This window comes from Delphinapterus leucas, chromosome 5 (assembly GCF_059928025.1).
Source record: "Delphinapterus leucas isolate spDelLeu-1000000601 "Yukka" chromosome 5, BTC_Dleu_Yukka2, whole genome shotgun sequence".
NCBI lineage: Eukaryota > Metazoa > Chordata > Mammalia > Artiodactyla > Monodontidae > Delphinapterus > Delphinapterus leucas.
In genome coordinates this window covers 62587702-62602968 of record NC_143133.1, presented here as the reverse complement: position 1 = coordinate 62602968, position 15267 = coordinate 62587702, and the positions used below count along the sequence as shown (strand labels likewise).

At 40.5% G+C, this 15267-nt stretch overlaps 1 protein-coding gene across 2 annotated transcripts in view; it reads right to left on the bottom strand.

The window, feature by feature from the left end:
* PGM2 (phosphoglucomutase 2) overlaps positions 1–15267 on the bottom strand; it is a 42254-nt gene that overhangs the window by 10778 nt on the left and 16209 nt on the right. The window contains exons 7-14 of one of the 2 annotated variants that reach the window (XM_089911771.1): positions 14467–14656; positions 12889–12986; positions 11249–11429; positions 11065–11158; positions 9459–9588; positions 8329–8518; positions 4779–4912; positions 471–4131 (exon numbers count right to left, since the gene is read on the bottom strand). In XM_089911771.1, coding sequence (XP_089767897.1) covers positions 4086–4131; positions 4779–4912; positions 8329–8518; positions 9459–9588; positions 11065–11158; positions 11249–11429; positions 12889–12986; positions 14467–14656 — 1063 coding nt within the window. In that variant the 3' untranslated portion in view covers positions 471–4085. Of the gene's footprint in view, positions 1–470; positions 4132–4778; positions 4913–8328; positions 8519–9458; positions 9589–11064; positions 11159–11248; positions 11430–12888; positions 12987–14466; positions 14657–15267 lie in introns of those variants that run through there. The other variant, XM_022566237.2, reaches the window with a different exon arrangement.

The following is a 15267-nucleotide window of genomic DNA, read 5'->3' as shown; positions in this document are numbered from 1 at the left end:
CTGATCTCCCTGTGCTATGCGGCTGCTTTTTATTCTACTTTGGGAACAAAAGGGTCAAAGCTGAAGTATAAACAAAAATCCTGGGAACTAGATCCCTTTAAGGAAACCAAGTTTTCAAGCATGTGGAAAACACTCATTTATGTGCAAACAACTGGAAGGTTGATAACATAAAACAGACTTGTAATTAGACAGGTGTCTAATTTATGTGGCAGCCTTACATATCAGGTTACTAGCATGAGGTGAGTTACTATAAGTACTTAAAACCAAAAAGCTCAATAGAAAAACAAAAATCCTTCAATTCAAACTTTTAATACTTCATACTTGACCACCTTTAATATATGCAAACTTAACTTTAACGGAAAGGGCAATCTTTGTAATTAGTTAATATCATTTTTGCATTGTAATAGTTAACCAGTACAACTAAAACAATCCATTTTATTACAGACATTAATTCTGGCTGTACTACTTACTAGCTGTGTGCCCTTGGGCAAGTGAGTCAACCTTTCAAAGGCCCAGATTCCTCATCTGTAAAATTGAGATAAAGACTATTTTCTCAAGAGAGTTGTATAGATTGAGATAAATTATAGAAAGCAATTAGCACAGAACCTGGCCCAAAAACCTCAATAAATGTAGCTATCATTATAATTACTTTTACCCCCCCATTGGTAACATATATAGTAATTATGCTTCATAAATATATATGAATTACACAAGTCTTTTCTTTTCCTTCTCCACAAATATGCTTTGAAGAAAATAAGAGTTCTCAGGAAGGCACACTGACTAATAATTACTGTTGTTTTTTTTAATATAAATTTCTTTCTTTCTTTTTGGCTGAGTTGGGTCTTTGTTGCTGCATGCGGGCTTTCTCTAGTTGTGGCGAGAGGAGGCTACTCTTCATTGCGATGCACGGGCCTTTCATTGCGGTGGCTTCTCTTGTTGCGGAGCACGGGCTCTAGGCGTGCGGGCTTCAGTAGTTGTGGCTCGTGGGCTCTAGAGCGCAGGCTCAGTAGTTGTGGCACATGGGCTTAGTTGCTCTGCAGCATGTGGGATCTTCCTGGACCAGGGCTCGAACCCATGTCCCCTGCATTGGCAGGCAGATTCTTAACCACTATGCCACCAGGGAAGCCCTTATTGGTTTTCTTAAAACAATATACATAAAACAAAACTCATCAATGAATTTACTATATATCCCCTGCTGGTTTTGTTTCTCTGTTAGAACCCTGCTTGAGACTATTACCTAAATCTTGAGATAGTAAGAGAGTGTCCTTGTTCTTAGGAGTTGAGTACTGAAGTCTGCGACTTATTTTCAAATGGCTGAGAAAGCAAATAAACCAACCCAAATATATAATATTGATATGTATGGTGAGTGAGAGCACATATTGCAAAATGTTAGCAATTGCTGAAACTAGGTTAGGGTAGGCAAACTATGGCTTGCAGCCTGTTTGTGTAAATAATGTTTTGTTGGAGCACAGCCACACCTATTCTTTTAAGTCTGTGGCAGCTTTCCGGCTACAACAGCAGAGCTGAGTGGTTATAACAAGGGCTGTATGGTCTGTAATCCCTAAAATCGTTACTATTTGGCTCTTTACAGAAAAAGTTTGTCAACCCCTAGTCTATGTGAGGAGTATGTGGGTATTCACTACATTATTTCTACATTTCTGTAGGTTTGAAAATTTTCACAAAAAGTTGAACAAAACTAAAGACATCAAGGGAATTCCCTGGCAGTCCAGTGGTTAGGACTCTGTGCTTTCACGGCCGAGGGCGCAAGTTTGATCCCTGGTTAGGGAACTAAGATCCCACAAGCTGTGCGACACAGCCAAAAAAAACCCCCAAAACAAAAAACAAACAAAAAACAACAACTACAGACATCAACCCCAACAAAAATATTTTTTAAAAGCAGGACTTATATTTGAAAAAGATTTTCTATTCAAAAGGGTTAGTGGATTACAGAATTCCATGAATGAATGAAATTCATGATATAAAATATATTAATAATATTTAACGTTAACAGAAAGTAAGGAAACCTTAGCCATGGCTTTATTGCTGTTGTGTGTTAGCTGTGCTCATGCCTTGCTTGAGCCCTGACAGCATATCTATGGGCTGACCTAGTGCCTAATGTTTCATTTAATAAATGGGAGCAACATTTCAATGACTATAATAAAAGGACAAATTTTCAAAGTATTTTCAGCAATTTAGAAACTAATATTTGAATTTAAGTCCACTCAATAAGGCATGTGAAAAATGTAAATACCACAGATCCTTAAACAGTAAGTTGTATTGTTATTATAAAAGAAAGTTTTCTAAAATATTACACATATTGGGTTTCCCTGGTGGCACAGTGGTTGAGAGTCCGCCTGCCGATGCAGGGGACACGGGTTCGTGCCCCGGTCCGGGAAGATCCCACATGCCACGGAGCGGCTGGGCCTGTGAGCCATGGCCGTTGAGCCTGCGTGTCCGGAGCCTGTGCTCCGCAACGGGAGAGGCCACAACAGTGAGAGGCCCGCGTATTGCAAAAAAAAAAAAAAAAAAATTACACATATTTTCACAGGATAATGAAAAGGAAAAACATATAGAGAGAAAATAGATCTTTAAATCGGATTTATGTCCATTTGTTTTCAAAAGAATGAGATACAGAAATATGAAAACACTAAGTGAGAATGAGAATTATTCAGAAGAAGATTCAGGGCTGATTTGGGTGTGGCTTGCTATTTCCTTTATGATAAAGTCCCCAATAGGTGACTATTCTGAGTTCTTGTATCCATGTTTTATAGTTTTGTTTTGTTTTAATATTTCTTGCATTGCTATCAGCCCTCACTTCTTCATGCCTAAGGGAAGTCCAACTGTAACAAATCTTCCCTGCCCCTCTAATCTGCTGTTAGCTCACTGATTTAAGATGCTCAGAAAATTTCCTCTGCTCTTATTTCATAATGTAAATTTGGTTGTAAATTTGGTTCACAAGCCAGAAAAACGCTATGGACAAAGCTTTGGAGCATATGTGCCATTACTACCTAGGCCTGTGTCGTCTACTACAGTAGCCACTAGCCGCACGTGGCTACGGTGCAACTGAAATGCGGTTAGTTCAACAGAGGAACTGAATTTTTCATTTAAGTTAATTAACTGAAATTCAAATTTGAAAACTAGCACTTGATTCAGTTATTGGAAAACTTAAGTATGTTTCCAACAACTTGGGTGTCAAAATCTGCTTTTTCAACTGTAAATTTTAGGAACTCTAAATATAGATTAAGAGGACCTCCCTGGTGGTCCAGTGGCTAAGACTCCGTGCTCCCAATGCAAGGGGCCTGGGTTTGATCCCTGGTTGGGGAACTAGAACCCACATGCCGCAACAAAAGATCCTGCATGCCGCAATGAAGATCTTGCAAGCCGCAACTAAGACTCGGCACAGCCAAATAAATAAATAAATAAATATTTAAAAAAAAACCAAAACATTTTAAGTATTTCCAAAAAAATATAGCATTTGAATTTGAGATGTGTGGTAAGTGTAAAATATTGTATGGATTTTGAAGACTTAGTGTGAAAAAAAATCTTAAATATCTCATTAATAAGTTTTATAGTGATTACATGTTGCAACGTTAATACTTAAAATACTTAGTTAAATAAATATATTATCTGTTTCTTTTCACTATTTAAAATTGTGTCTAGGAGAAAATTTCAAGTTGCATATGTGGCTCACATTTTATTCCTGTTGGACAGCACTGACTTAATTCACTTTTTAAAAAAATTTCCTGATTTTTAAAAAATTATTTTTATTTTCTGGCTGCGCTGGGTCTTCGTTGCTGCCCACGGGCTTTCTCTAGTTGTGGCAAGTGGGGGCTACTCTTCGTTGCGGTACGCGGGCTTCTCATTGAGGTGGCTTCTCTTGTTGTGGAGCATGGGCTCTAGGCACGCGGGCTTCAGTAGTTGTGGCACGTGGGCTAGTAGTTGTGGCTTGCGGGCTCTAGAGTGCAGGCTCAGTAGTTGTGGCGCACAGGCTTAGTTGCTCCGCACGGGCTTAGTTGCTCTGCAGCATGTGGGATCCTTCCTGACCAGGGCTCGAACTCCTGTCCCCTGCATTGGCAGGAGGATTGTTAACCACTGTGCCACCAGGGAAGTCCCAAATTTCCTGATTTTGAACTGTATTCGGAATAGAGAAATGATAGCTAAGTGACTGTTAAATAGGTGTGTAATATGACATTTACACGTGCTAGCTACATGTACCACGGCTGATAAAGTTCAAAATGTTACAGGTGTTGGAAAGTGACCAACTCAAACCCTTTACCAAGGTCACAAAGCATGACCCTGAAGCTACCAGACCATCGGCTCTTTGGTGGTAAGGACTCTTTCTGCTGTGGCTCTTCATCTGCCCCAAGACCCAGCGTGACTTACACACAATAGGTGCTCAAAGATATTTGTTGAATGGACGTGTAATGCATTTTAATTTATTGTATCAGAGACACGGAGAAAAAGAGAAAAAGTCATTGGTGTCAGCCTCAAATATAAAGTACTAGAAAAAGGAAATTTAATTATTATTACTGAAATTAGGAATGAAATTTTCCCATACAGGGAAATTTGGGGTAGAAGGAAATAACCAAGTAGGAAGTAAGCACTCTTGTCCCTAGACGCTTCAAGGGGCTGTTAATGTCACAATAGTGCTGCAGGTTCTGAAACAACATTCCTAATTAAACTACATGTTGGAAAGATAAAATATTTTACTTAGCGTCTGAATAGAATTTAGGAAGTTTAGGGAATAAAAATCACAGCAGCTGCCATCCATAGCATACCTATTTCCAGGGGGGGCGCACAGTTCCGAATAGTACTTGATTTTGGGCTCTGTCCCACTGGTCCGAATGGTGGCCACACCTCCATTAGCAAAGGTAAAGGTGATCATTTGACTGCTTTTACTAGTAGGGAGAACCTAGGAATTAATTTACACGTTATAAATTTAAGTAGTAACATCAGCTGTTCTTACCTAACTAACATTTTCCCCTGAATAAGCAAGAAAGTAAATGCAAAACAAAGAAGAAAAGAACATTTTTGAGGAAATCAGAAAATGTACTCTGTATAAATGAAATAAATAATAATAATAAGGCAATTTGTGAAAATTAACTTTGTATATTACTTTTTACCTCCATGGTTCTATTAAAGCTACTGAAGTTTTACTAAAATTGAAACACATCATTTTCACAAGAAATTGCTTTAAACCGATTAATAATGCATTACCAAAACCCCACAACACACTAGGCTTATTTCACTTTCAAGGGCTTCTGATAGATGCATTCTTAGCTGATTGCTCTCCAAACTCCACTAAAATGACTGAAGCATTAAAATCAAAAAACACACAAGGGCAAAGAGGCAGCAGCAGTTGAGGGGGTTGCCAACTAATCGTGGCAGTCAGAAACCAGGTGGAGGGGCAGAGGCGACCTGATGGAACACAGAAGAATGTCCTCGGAGCCCCTGTAGCAGGCAGATAAGAACCGAGTCAGCATGTTCTGCAGGGCCCTGGTAAAGCTCACTACCTAGGGCACCTGGTACAGCAAAGGGCAGGCGTGAGACAAAGAAGCTATTAGATCCTCCCAAATCCCCACCTTCTGCCCACGTGGTCAACCAACCACCTCATCAGGAGATGGTTTAAATCTCTGGTGTAATTGAACCAGAAGGGCTCAGAAGCTGGGGACGCTGGGCACCATGGAGGGCAGGGCATGGAGAAAACTTAGAGTAAGTCAGAGTCTGCACACTGAATGCTCAAACCCCTCCTCCCAGGTCCGCAGCACCTTTCTACCACTTCTGGGGCCTCAGCATCCCAGTTTATTACCCTCAGGCAGGAGACTAGGGTGAGAGTGAGGCGTCCCCAGGAGACCTTGAGGGAAATAAAGACAATACAGAGGAAACAAGATCTACATTTTAAAAAAGCTATAATTAATATCCTTAAGAGAGGTAAGATATAATACACATGAAACAAGAATAAGATGTTACTTTCAATAAATTAGAGAAAAAGAGCTGAAATGTTCAAAGAAGCATTGAAAGTTAATGTTGAGGTAATCTCCCCAAAAGCAGGAAAGAAGGATATAGATGGACAGTGGGAAAAAAGAAACACGGAAAGTAGAACATCACTCCAGGAGAGTCAGCATCTAAGAACCTGTCAAGAAGGACTTGTCAAGAAGGTGAGAACAGAAAATGCAAGGGAAGAGGTTACTTGAAAAACAACCATCAAGCGTCCTTCTTTGACAAAAATCAAGAGAATTTCTCAGAACTGAAAGAAATGACTCCGTAGATCAACAAAGACCAACCAAGTATCCAGAAAAATGAATGAAAAGAGACCCATACTAAAAGCATATCACTGAAATTTTAGAACCCCAAGTTTAGCGGAAAGTTCCTAACGTCTTCCCATGGAGAAAAAAACAAATGGCACGGGAAGGACTGAATGAGTATGGTGTTCTCATCCCTGAATGCAGCACACAGCAGGTCCCAACTATTTCCTGAGTGAATGAATGATGGATGCTCAACGGCTTTACAAATACAGAGCAATGCTTTCCAAACTGTGAGTCAATAAAGCATGAGGGTAGAGTAAGACATTTTCAGACCTAAACACCTCCAAAAATTTACCTGTCATTCATTTCTTCTTAGGAAGCTACTAGAGGATGTGATTTAGGAAGATAAATATAAAAAGAGGAACTCATGGGGTCCAGGAGCAAGGGACCCACCCCCAGAGAGTGGTGAAAGGGCATTCCCAGGATGACAGTTGGGCGTTCAACCCAGAGAGCAGAAGGCTCTCCCCAGAGGAAGGGACCAGGAGGGAGGCCATTGGAAACAAGATGGAACCAACAGTCCAGGTCAAAAGCCCTACTGAGAGGTATTTGAAGGATGTGGGAAGAACTGGTGAGGGTTACATAGAAATCCATGCAAATGAAAGAACAAAGCAGCTATCAATTAAAGGAAAAGTAATTCTTTATACAAATTAAGGGGAGCCTAATCATAGTATACTACTTAACTAAGCAAAAAACAATAGTTACCAGTCATAATAATACAAGCATGGAATCTGATGTCACCAAGAGTTGTGGTATAAATGTACTGTAAGGACAGGGGAGAAGAGTCGTGAATGCTGGAAGTGTAAGAACTAAATCCCTATCTCCATAATAGAAAATTAATAAAGTCTAACACTGATAAGTCATAGTGTCACCACATGAGCACACTGTTTAGAAATCTGGTGGTAAATACCAGGAGAAACAACTAAGAGGGAAGGTGGTTGTCTTGGCACATGGAAATGAGATGGCAGGAGTTGGAACTGCCATGTTTAATCATAACCCTTTTAATGCTATTTGCCTTTAAAAACATATTGTGTGCAGATGTAAATTAAAAAATATAACAAGGTGAATATCAAAGCAAATGTCCATGTGATGAATTAGGAGACTGGGATTGAAATATATACACTAATATGTATAAAAGGTATAACTAATAAGAACCTGCTGTATAAAAAAATAAATAAAATTCAAAAAAAAAAAAAAAAAGGCAAATGTCCAGTATCTCATAAGGATATTCTTGCTGTCCTTCCTCTACCCCCCTGCCATAGTTAGCAATACTCTTCTGCCACATTTGAGCCTTCTTTTGACTCCAGTGGGGGAATCTACATGGTAGCAAGAGTGCAAACTCATGCTTTACAGCTAACAACTCCTATATATTCAGAGAACAGGGTAAAACTAAGGAGGAAGCAAGCAGTGGTTCTCAAAGTTGGACCAGTAGCATTAGCATCAGCAGGGAACTTATGAGAAAGGCAAATAAGGGGTGGGCTGCAGGACTCAGTGTTTTAACCTGGCCACCAGGTGATTCTGATGCTTTTTCAAGTTCAACTGCTGAAAGAGAGGAAAAGCTGCGTTTGGAATCAGAAGGCCCAGGTCCTACCCCTAGCATCACCAATTAGCTGCGTGACCACAGGCAGGTCTTACACTTCTGAGTACAGCCGTCCCTCGGTACCCGTGGAGGTTTGGTTCCATGAGCCAAAATTTGGTATCCACAGATACCAAAATTCATGGACGCTCAAGTCCATTAAATAGTGTAGTACAATCGACCCTCGGTACCCGCGGGTGTGAAACCCTCAGATGATGAGGGACGACTGTATCGATTTCCTGCTGTATTAAATGACAGCATTGGCTTAGATGACTAGCGAGAACCCCTTCAGTTTCAGCTCATGATTTTTAACTATCTGTATATTTTGATAGCTTATTTATAATAATGCCTAAAATCAGCTTCAATTAATTATATGATTAAGTTGAGCTATTCAAAGTATAGTCAAAAAGTAAATAGAAACGAGCTTAATTGATAAAAGACATTACTTACAGCTTTTTTATCAGGTTGGCTATCATCATAGCCAGTTGTAAGGTCCCTAATACCAGAAATTTCAAATTTGCCACAAGTTTTTGGATAATTATTCTTCCCATCGTAGTTTCTAAGGTTTTCAAATAATTTTTTAATAGTGCCTTGATCGTGGCAGATAAAATACGAAGCTTTGGTGATATGGTAGCCATACCTATCAATACAAACACAATTACATGCAAAATGAGGAACAAATAATTCTGCACAGTGTACACTGAACATGTATCAACCAGTATATTCTAAAACAACCGCGACTAATTTCAAAGGAATAATTCAGCATTAAAAAAGAGGTTCAGGGCTTCCCTGGTGGCGCAGTGGTTGAGAGTCCGCCTGCCGATGCAGGGGACACGGGTTCGTGCCCCGGTCTGGGAGGATCCCACATGCCGCTGAGCGGCTGGGCCCGTGAGCCATGGCCACTGAGCCTGCGCGTCTGGAGCCTGTGCTCTGCAACGGGAGAGGCCACAACAGTGAGAGGTCCACGTACCCCCCGCCAAAAAAAAAAAGAGGTCCAATTTTATAAAAGAGGTCCAACAATCTACCCCAGGGATCGCTGAACTGCTCTGTGGCCCTCAGCCTGTATTTCTAAGTAAAAGTTTCTCTATTGGAATGTAGCCATGTCATGCCCATTACCTTATGTATTGTGTCTGCCTGCTTTTGCACTACAAAGACACTGGTGAATAATTGCTTTAAAGACTAAACATGTTTTGTGAACACATGTGTCTTTTTTGACATTGGACACTTAAAAATCACATTCTTCCCTTAGCCATTTCTGCAACTAATGTTCTCATTGTTAAGAATCAATGTCATCATGAATGGTAATTACTATTAAGTAGTTAAATATCAAAAGGAAAAGGTGATCCCTTATTTAGTTTTTATAGGCAATAGAATTCATAGCCAAAGGACATCAGAAAGAATATTAGTATCTCATGCATAAGAACGGAGTAAAACATTAAAAAATATTACTACATGTGGGGATAACATGTAAACTGTATTTGTTGCGATCATTTCACAATATAGATATACATTGAATCATTGTGTTGCACAACTGAAATGAAAAAAACATTACTTCAATTTAAAAGTCAATAGAAACTTACTCAACATAGATGGCCTTTAGCTGCTGAGACAAAGACAAATTCTTGGTTGCGAGAAAGCTGGCCAACTCTGCACTTATGACGGCGGCACTGACTCCATCTTTGTCCAGAACGAAAGGGCAGCACATATATCCTGCAGAAACACGTGTTATACACACACCCTGAGGAGTAGGTCCCTTTACACACTGTGCGTGCACACATCTATATGCTCCCGGTCTACTGCATAAGAGGTTGTCAGTATGTAAATGCTTCTCATTCATCACCATTACATTTAAGAATCTAGGCCAGCGCCTAGCACATAGCAGGCCTTCAAGAAGTATTTGCTGAGGTACAAACTACTATATATAAAATAACCAAGATACAAGGATGTATTGGACAACGCAGGGAGTGTAGCCGATACTTTATAATAACTATAACTGGAGTATAATCTATAGAAACATTGAATCACTGTGTTGTACACATGAAATTAATATAATATTGTAATTCAACTATGCTTTAATTTCAAAAAAAGAAAAGAAAAAAAGAGAAAGTATTTGTTGAATAACCTGTAAGGAGAGTCTCCCTCCTAGACAAATTGTACTCATTTTCCAGGTGTAGACCAAATCCCTCTAGCTCACACAAAACTGCTTCCAATTGTTCTAGTCAATGCTTATTCTGTCTTCTCCGAATCCCCAGTTATATGATTCATCTTGACACCTAGCCTATACTCTTTTGTGTGGTTTCTAACTAGATCTATATAAACTGCTGTAGGCTAAGGTCAGTGTCATCCATTTCTTTCAGAGTCACTGTGCAACTGATATGCAATAAATATTTGATAAACAAATACAAGAAAATATTTTTTTTTAAATGAAAAGCTATAGTCAGGCCAGGATTGCAGTTCTGAGAGCATAAGAGCAAAAGCTGAGCTCTTACACTTCATTCAATGAATTAGTTCAATGATGAGCCTGTGTCTATGTTGCAGGGAATGTATGAACTAGAAGAGTATGTATTATATAACAAGCATGATGTACAATAACTTTTATTAAACAAAGAGCTAAAACATCCCCAACCCAAACATTTGCATTTCACGTTTCTATTGCTAGCTCTCCTTTTTTGCTCATTGATAGTGATCATTTAAGACAAGTGTTTTTCCATCATCCTGGCTGGTTTTTTCAGGTGACAGTCACTCTGATGAAAGTCCCACAACCATGCCTTCTCCTTTCTTCTGGACAGATCTCTGCAGAGCACTCTATGAGGGGGAGTGAACTATATTTGGCCTGGATATCAATACCATAGTGAGGAAGTATCGTAACTCCCCAAATAGGAGGATTCTGAAGCTACTACAGCCGTGTGCAGAACATCACTGTTCACAATTATCTGGGCAAAGGATTCACTTCCTGACATGAATGGCTTGGTTATTTGTGAGATATTCTTTTCAGCTAAAAAAATCTGCGATGCCAACTTTGGGGTAGGACAGTTCAGCATTTGCCGAGCATCACAGAAGAAAAACAAACTGTGTGTTCCTGTTTCACAGTTAATCTTTTGAACCCAAATCCAAATCCACATCTTTGCCCATTTATTTGCATTCTATAAATTAACTGATCCCAGGATCATCATGATCAACTCTTACCAATTGCTTCTTCAAAAGCAAATAAGACATTTTTCCCCTGGTCTATTAGCTGTTTGGCTCGGTTTCCCATCCACTTAAAGCCAGTTAATGTTTCCTAAAAGGATAATCCAAGAGAGAAAGAAATGCCTTAGACCTTCTACAGAGCAAAAGAAAGGGAAAAGAGCAAGTCTCACAAACACCTTACCTCGAAGTGAAAGCCCTCCTTTAAGGCAATGGCCTGCAGGATTTTGGAGGAGACGGTGCTGGACAACATATATGTGTCTTTGAGGGCGCTGCGATCTTGGTTCTTTTCTTTCCAAGAAGTAAAGAGCCACCAGCCCAAGAGGGCCCCCAACTCGTTGCCTGAAAACACTTTCCATTCACCACTGTAAGAAAAAACAACCTATGTACAGCAGTGATCTCAAGAGAGATCACTTAATTGTAAGTAACAATTAAGGACAGAACAATTAAGCCAAACAAGGTTCAAAGTAGCCTCTGCAGGACTGTTCTTATTATTCTTGCTTAAATAATAGGCCAGAAGCGTGACTGCCACTCCACAAACATACGAGCAGCTACCGTGTCTCAGCCTGTTCGCCTAGACAAACATCCTGTCTTTGAAGAGCGTACAAAATAAGTACATCAGCGATGACACACAAATGCTTTTATCTCAGTCTTCGGCAAAGGCTTTGGTTTTAAACATAACAGAAACATGCTGGCAAGATGCCCCCTAAGGACCTCCCTGGTGTTGCAGTGGTTAAGAATCCACCTGCCAATGCAGGGGACATGGGTTCAAGCCCTGGTCTGGGAAGATTCCACATGCCGCGGAGCAACTAAGCCTGTGCACCACAACTACTGAGCCTGTGCTCCACAACAAGAGAAGCCACTGCAATGAGAAGACCACGCACTGCAACAAAGAGTAGCCCCCGCTCTCAGCAACTAGAGAAAGGCCCGTGCACAGCAACGAAGACCCAAAGCAGCCATAAATAAATAAATAAATATATTAAAAAAAAACAAAAAAGATGCCCCCCCCCCCCAGTATAATAGTTTGCATATCTCAATTTTCCGCTCAGCTTGGCTGATTCTGAGAGAGAGACTGCTTAGCATTCCTTAAGATCCAGCGCAGTATTCACACAGTCAGGACACCAGAGAACAGGCTTGCAGCTTATGTTCCTGTCTGTAGGTGGCTACAAGTACACCTCACATTTCAGCATGTAGCACCTTAGCTTAAATTTCTAAAACCTGATATAGAATTGAATCTGTTTTGTTATAATCGAAAATCCTAACCCTTTGACAGTACCCCATCGTCTCCCAACCATCACATAGGCTGTTTGACACCCAAAACTGCTTTCACTTTCCCCCCTTACCTACCACTGCTCTATACAAACTCTACAGTCGCACTTGTCTTAAGCGTCGTCAGCGCCCCACAGGCATCTTCTCTGGTCTGTTCAACCTGAATTCAACATTGCTTTGAAGGTCCAGCTCCTCATCAAGCCTTTTACCAAACGCTGAACTGTAAAGCCAGCGACAAAGTACTTTGCCCTCATTAGGCACTGAGTCATTAATTATAATAAAAGCAATGATAACATGGGGGAAGATAACAAATTGTAATTTCAATTCCAAATACATACTGAGCTGGTTTACCCTGCAATGTGCTTGCTGACCGTGTGGCCCCCGGATCAGTACTTGCTCCATGTTAAAGGACCTGACTGAGGTTAAGTGAGATGATCGTTTGCAAAATAAATGGGAAATATTTCCAAATAGGTCTGGTCTCTCCAGAAACATTTTACTGCCAAAGATGTCACCTTTTATATTTTCCATTATGTAGGTAATCACAATTAATTGTACCTGTCTTGCTTTTCTGCCACAGCAAGTCTGTCAGCATCTGGGTCGTTTGCTAAAACAATTTTGGCCGTGCTTTTGTCAGCCAAAGCAAAAGACAATGTCTGAAAAAGAATAAGAGAAAAGATCATTCCAATCAAGAATTGAGCACAGGGCTTCTCTGGTGGTGCAGTGGTTAAGAATCCGCCTGCCAATGCAAGGGACACGGGTTCAAGCCCTGGTCCGGGAAGATCCCGCATGCCGCGGAGCAACTAAGCCTGTGCGCCACAACTACTGAGCCTGTGCTCTAGAGCCCGCGAGCCACAACTCCTGAGCCTGCGTGCCACAACTACTGAGCCCTTGTGCCACAACTACTGAAGCCCACGTGCCTAGAGCCTGTGCTCTGCAACAAGAGAAGCCACCGCAATGAGAAGCCCACGTACCGCAACCAAGAGTAGCCCCTGCTCACCACAACTAGAGAAAGCCCACGTGCAGCAACGAAGACCCAATGCAGCCAAATAGATAAATTAAATAAATTTTTAAAAAATGCTTAAAGAAAAAAGAAAAAAGAATTGAGCACATTTCAGTCTTTAAAAATGTTCAGTTCTTTAAGAACTAAAAGAGGTCTTTTCCCAAACCGAGGCTGAATTTTATTTCTGGAGCTGGTCTTGGCTGGTCACATATTACTTTTTGAGTCAAAGGTCAGATAATGAGAGCATCAACACATGACCCACATGTGTCCATGGGATTTGCCCCACATCTGATAGTGTATGTGGCTGGACTGGTACTTCCTGTGGTCAACCTAACAGACAAACCAAAATAAACCGACTCTCAGGATATCATTGTTACCCGAACCTTTAAAAAGACTAAAAGGAACCGTAATTTAAATGGTACTTCTTCATATCAGAAAAATATCAATTGAGGAATAAAAATCATGTGATAAATTTCCATTTTATTACTGTTTCTTTTTGGCATTAAGAAGAACAGTAAATTAACTTAAAATTAAATCGGTTAAATTGAATGTAAAGTATTGTTTTAAGTTTGTGACCAATTTCAGCTCTCACATCCTGATGCTAAGACATCTGATTTGAGAGTTCCTTTAAGAAATGGATGACTGGGCTTCCCTGGTGGCGCAGTGGTTAAGAATCCACCTGCCAATGCAGGGGACACGGGTTCGAGCCCTGATCTGGGAAGATCCCACATGCCGTGGAGCAACTAAGCCCGTGCGCCACAACTACTGAGCCTGTGCTCTAGAGCCCATGAGCCACAACTACTGAGCCCATGTGCCTAGAGCCTGTGCTCCGCAACACGAGAAGCCACCGCAACGAGAAGCCCGTGCACCGCAATGAAGAGTAGCCCCCGCTCGCCGCAACTAGAGAAAGCCCTCCCCCTCGCGCAGCAATGAAAACCCACTGCAGCCAAAAATAAAATTAAAAAAAAAAAAAGAATTTAAGAAATGGATGACTAATAAATATAAATATTTCCAATGATGAAATTACTTTTTTGTTCAGCACAATGAAAATGCATAAAAACATTTTACTCAAGAGTAATAGTTTTGAATTATATTCAAGGTAAATTTTATAATTAAAAAAAAAATCAGGTTACCAAGACACCTTTACCCTCTTCAGGATTTGGGTATCTCACTGTTGGGAACTCAGGATCGGGATCCTTCTGTTCGGGAACAGCCTCGGGAGGAACAAAGTCAAAAGCCTTGAAAGCCGACTGCACGAAGCTGTGACCCACGCCATGGACGGAGGTGTGCACAAACTTCACCTTGGTCTCCCTGTTCACAGCCCTTGAATCAGACACATGGAGAATGATAAAATATGCAAATATGGCTCTCAAAACTGGAAGGACTGCAAAATATCAAGGAACCAGATTCCTAAGAATGTAAGGTATCAAAGTAATAAGAAGGTATAAGACAACTGAGTATCTTTCTAATTCCATTAATAAAAGAAAACTTATTCACTTTCTTTCAGACATACACCCTCCCCCAACACATTCAAGTTTTAAATTTTACTCTGTAGTTATTTTCCACAAATCTGCTTACTTTTGGATTTTATTTCATGCTACAGCTTTCACAGCTGGCCCAGTGGCAGTACCCACCCATGGCAGTGCCAGTAAATACTCTTTACTAGCTTCACACGTTTCAAAGTGTCCCTTTTAACACAATGTGATGGAACATCCCATACATGGATGCATAAAAAATAAAAGTTTCTTTGTCAAGCAACAATCCTGTTTGGCAGAGTACCCTGATCTAGGGACTGTAGAATAAAAATGTACATCAAAATTCACAGCAGATTTCTCTCCGGACCCCAAGCTTGGGGAGAATCTTCAAGAAAGCATCTCTTGTGATCCAGGCTGCGTGGAAGTGAACATCCACCACCTTGGGAGGGACACAAAACT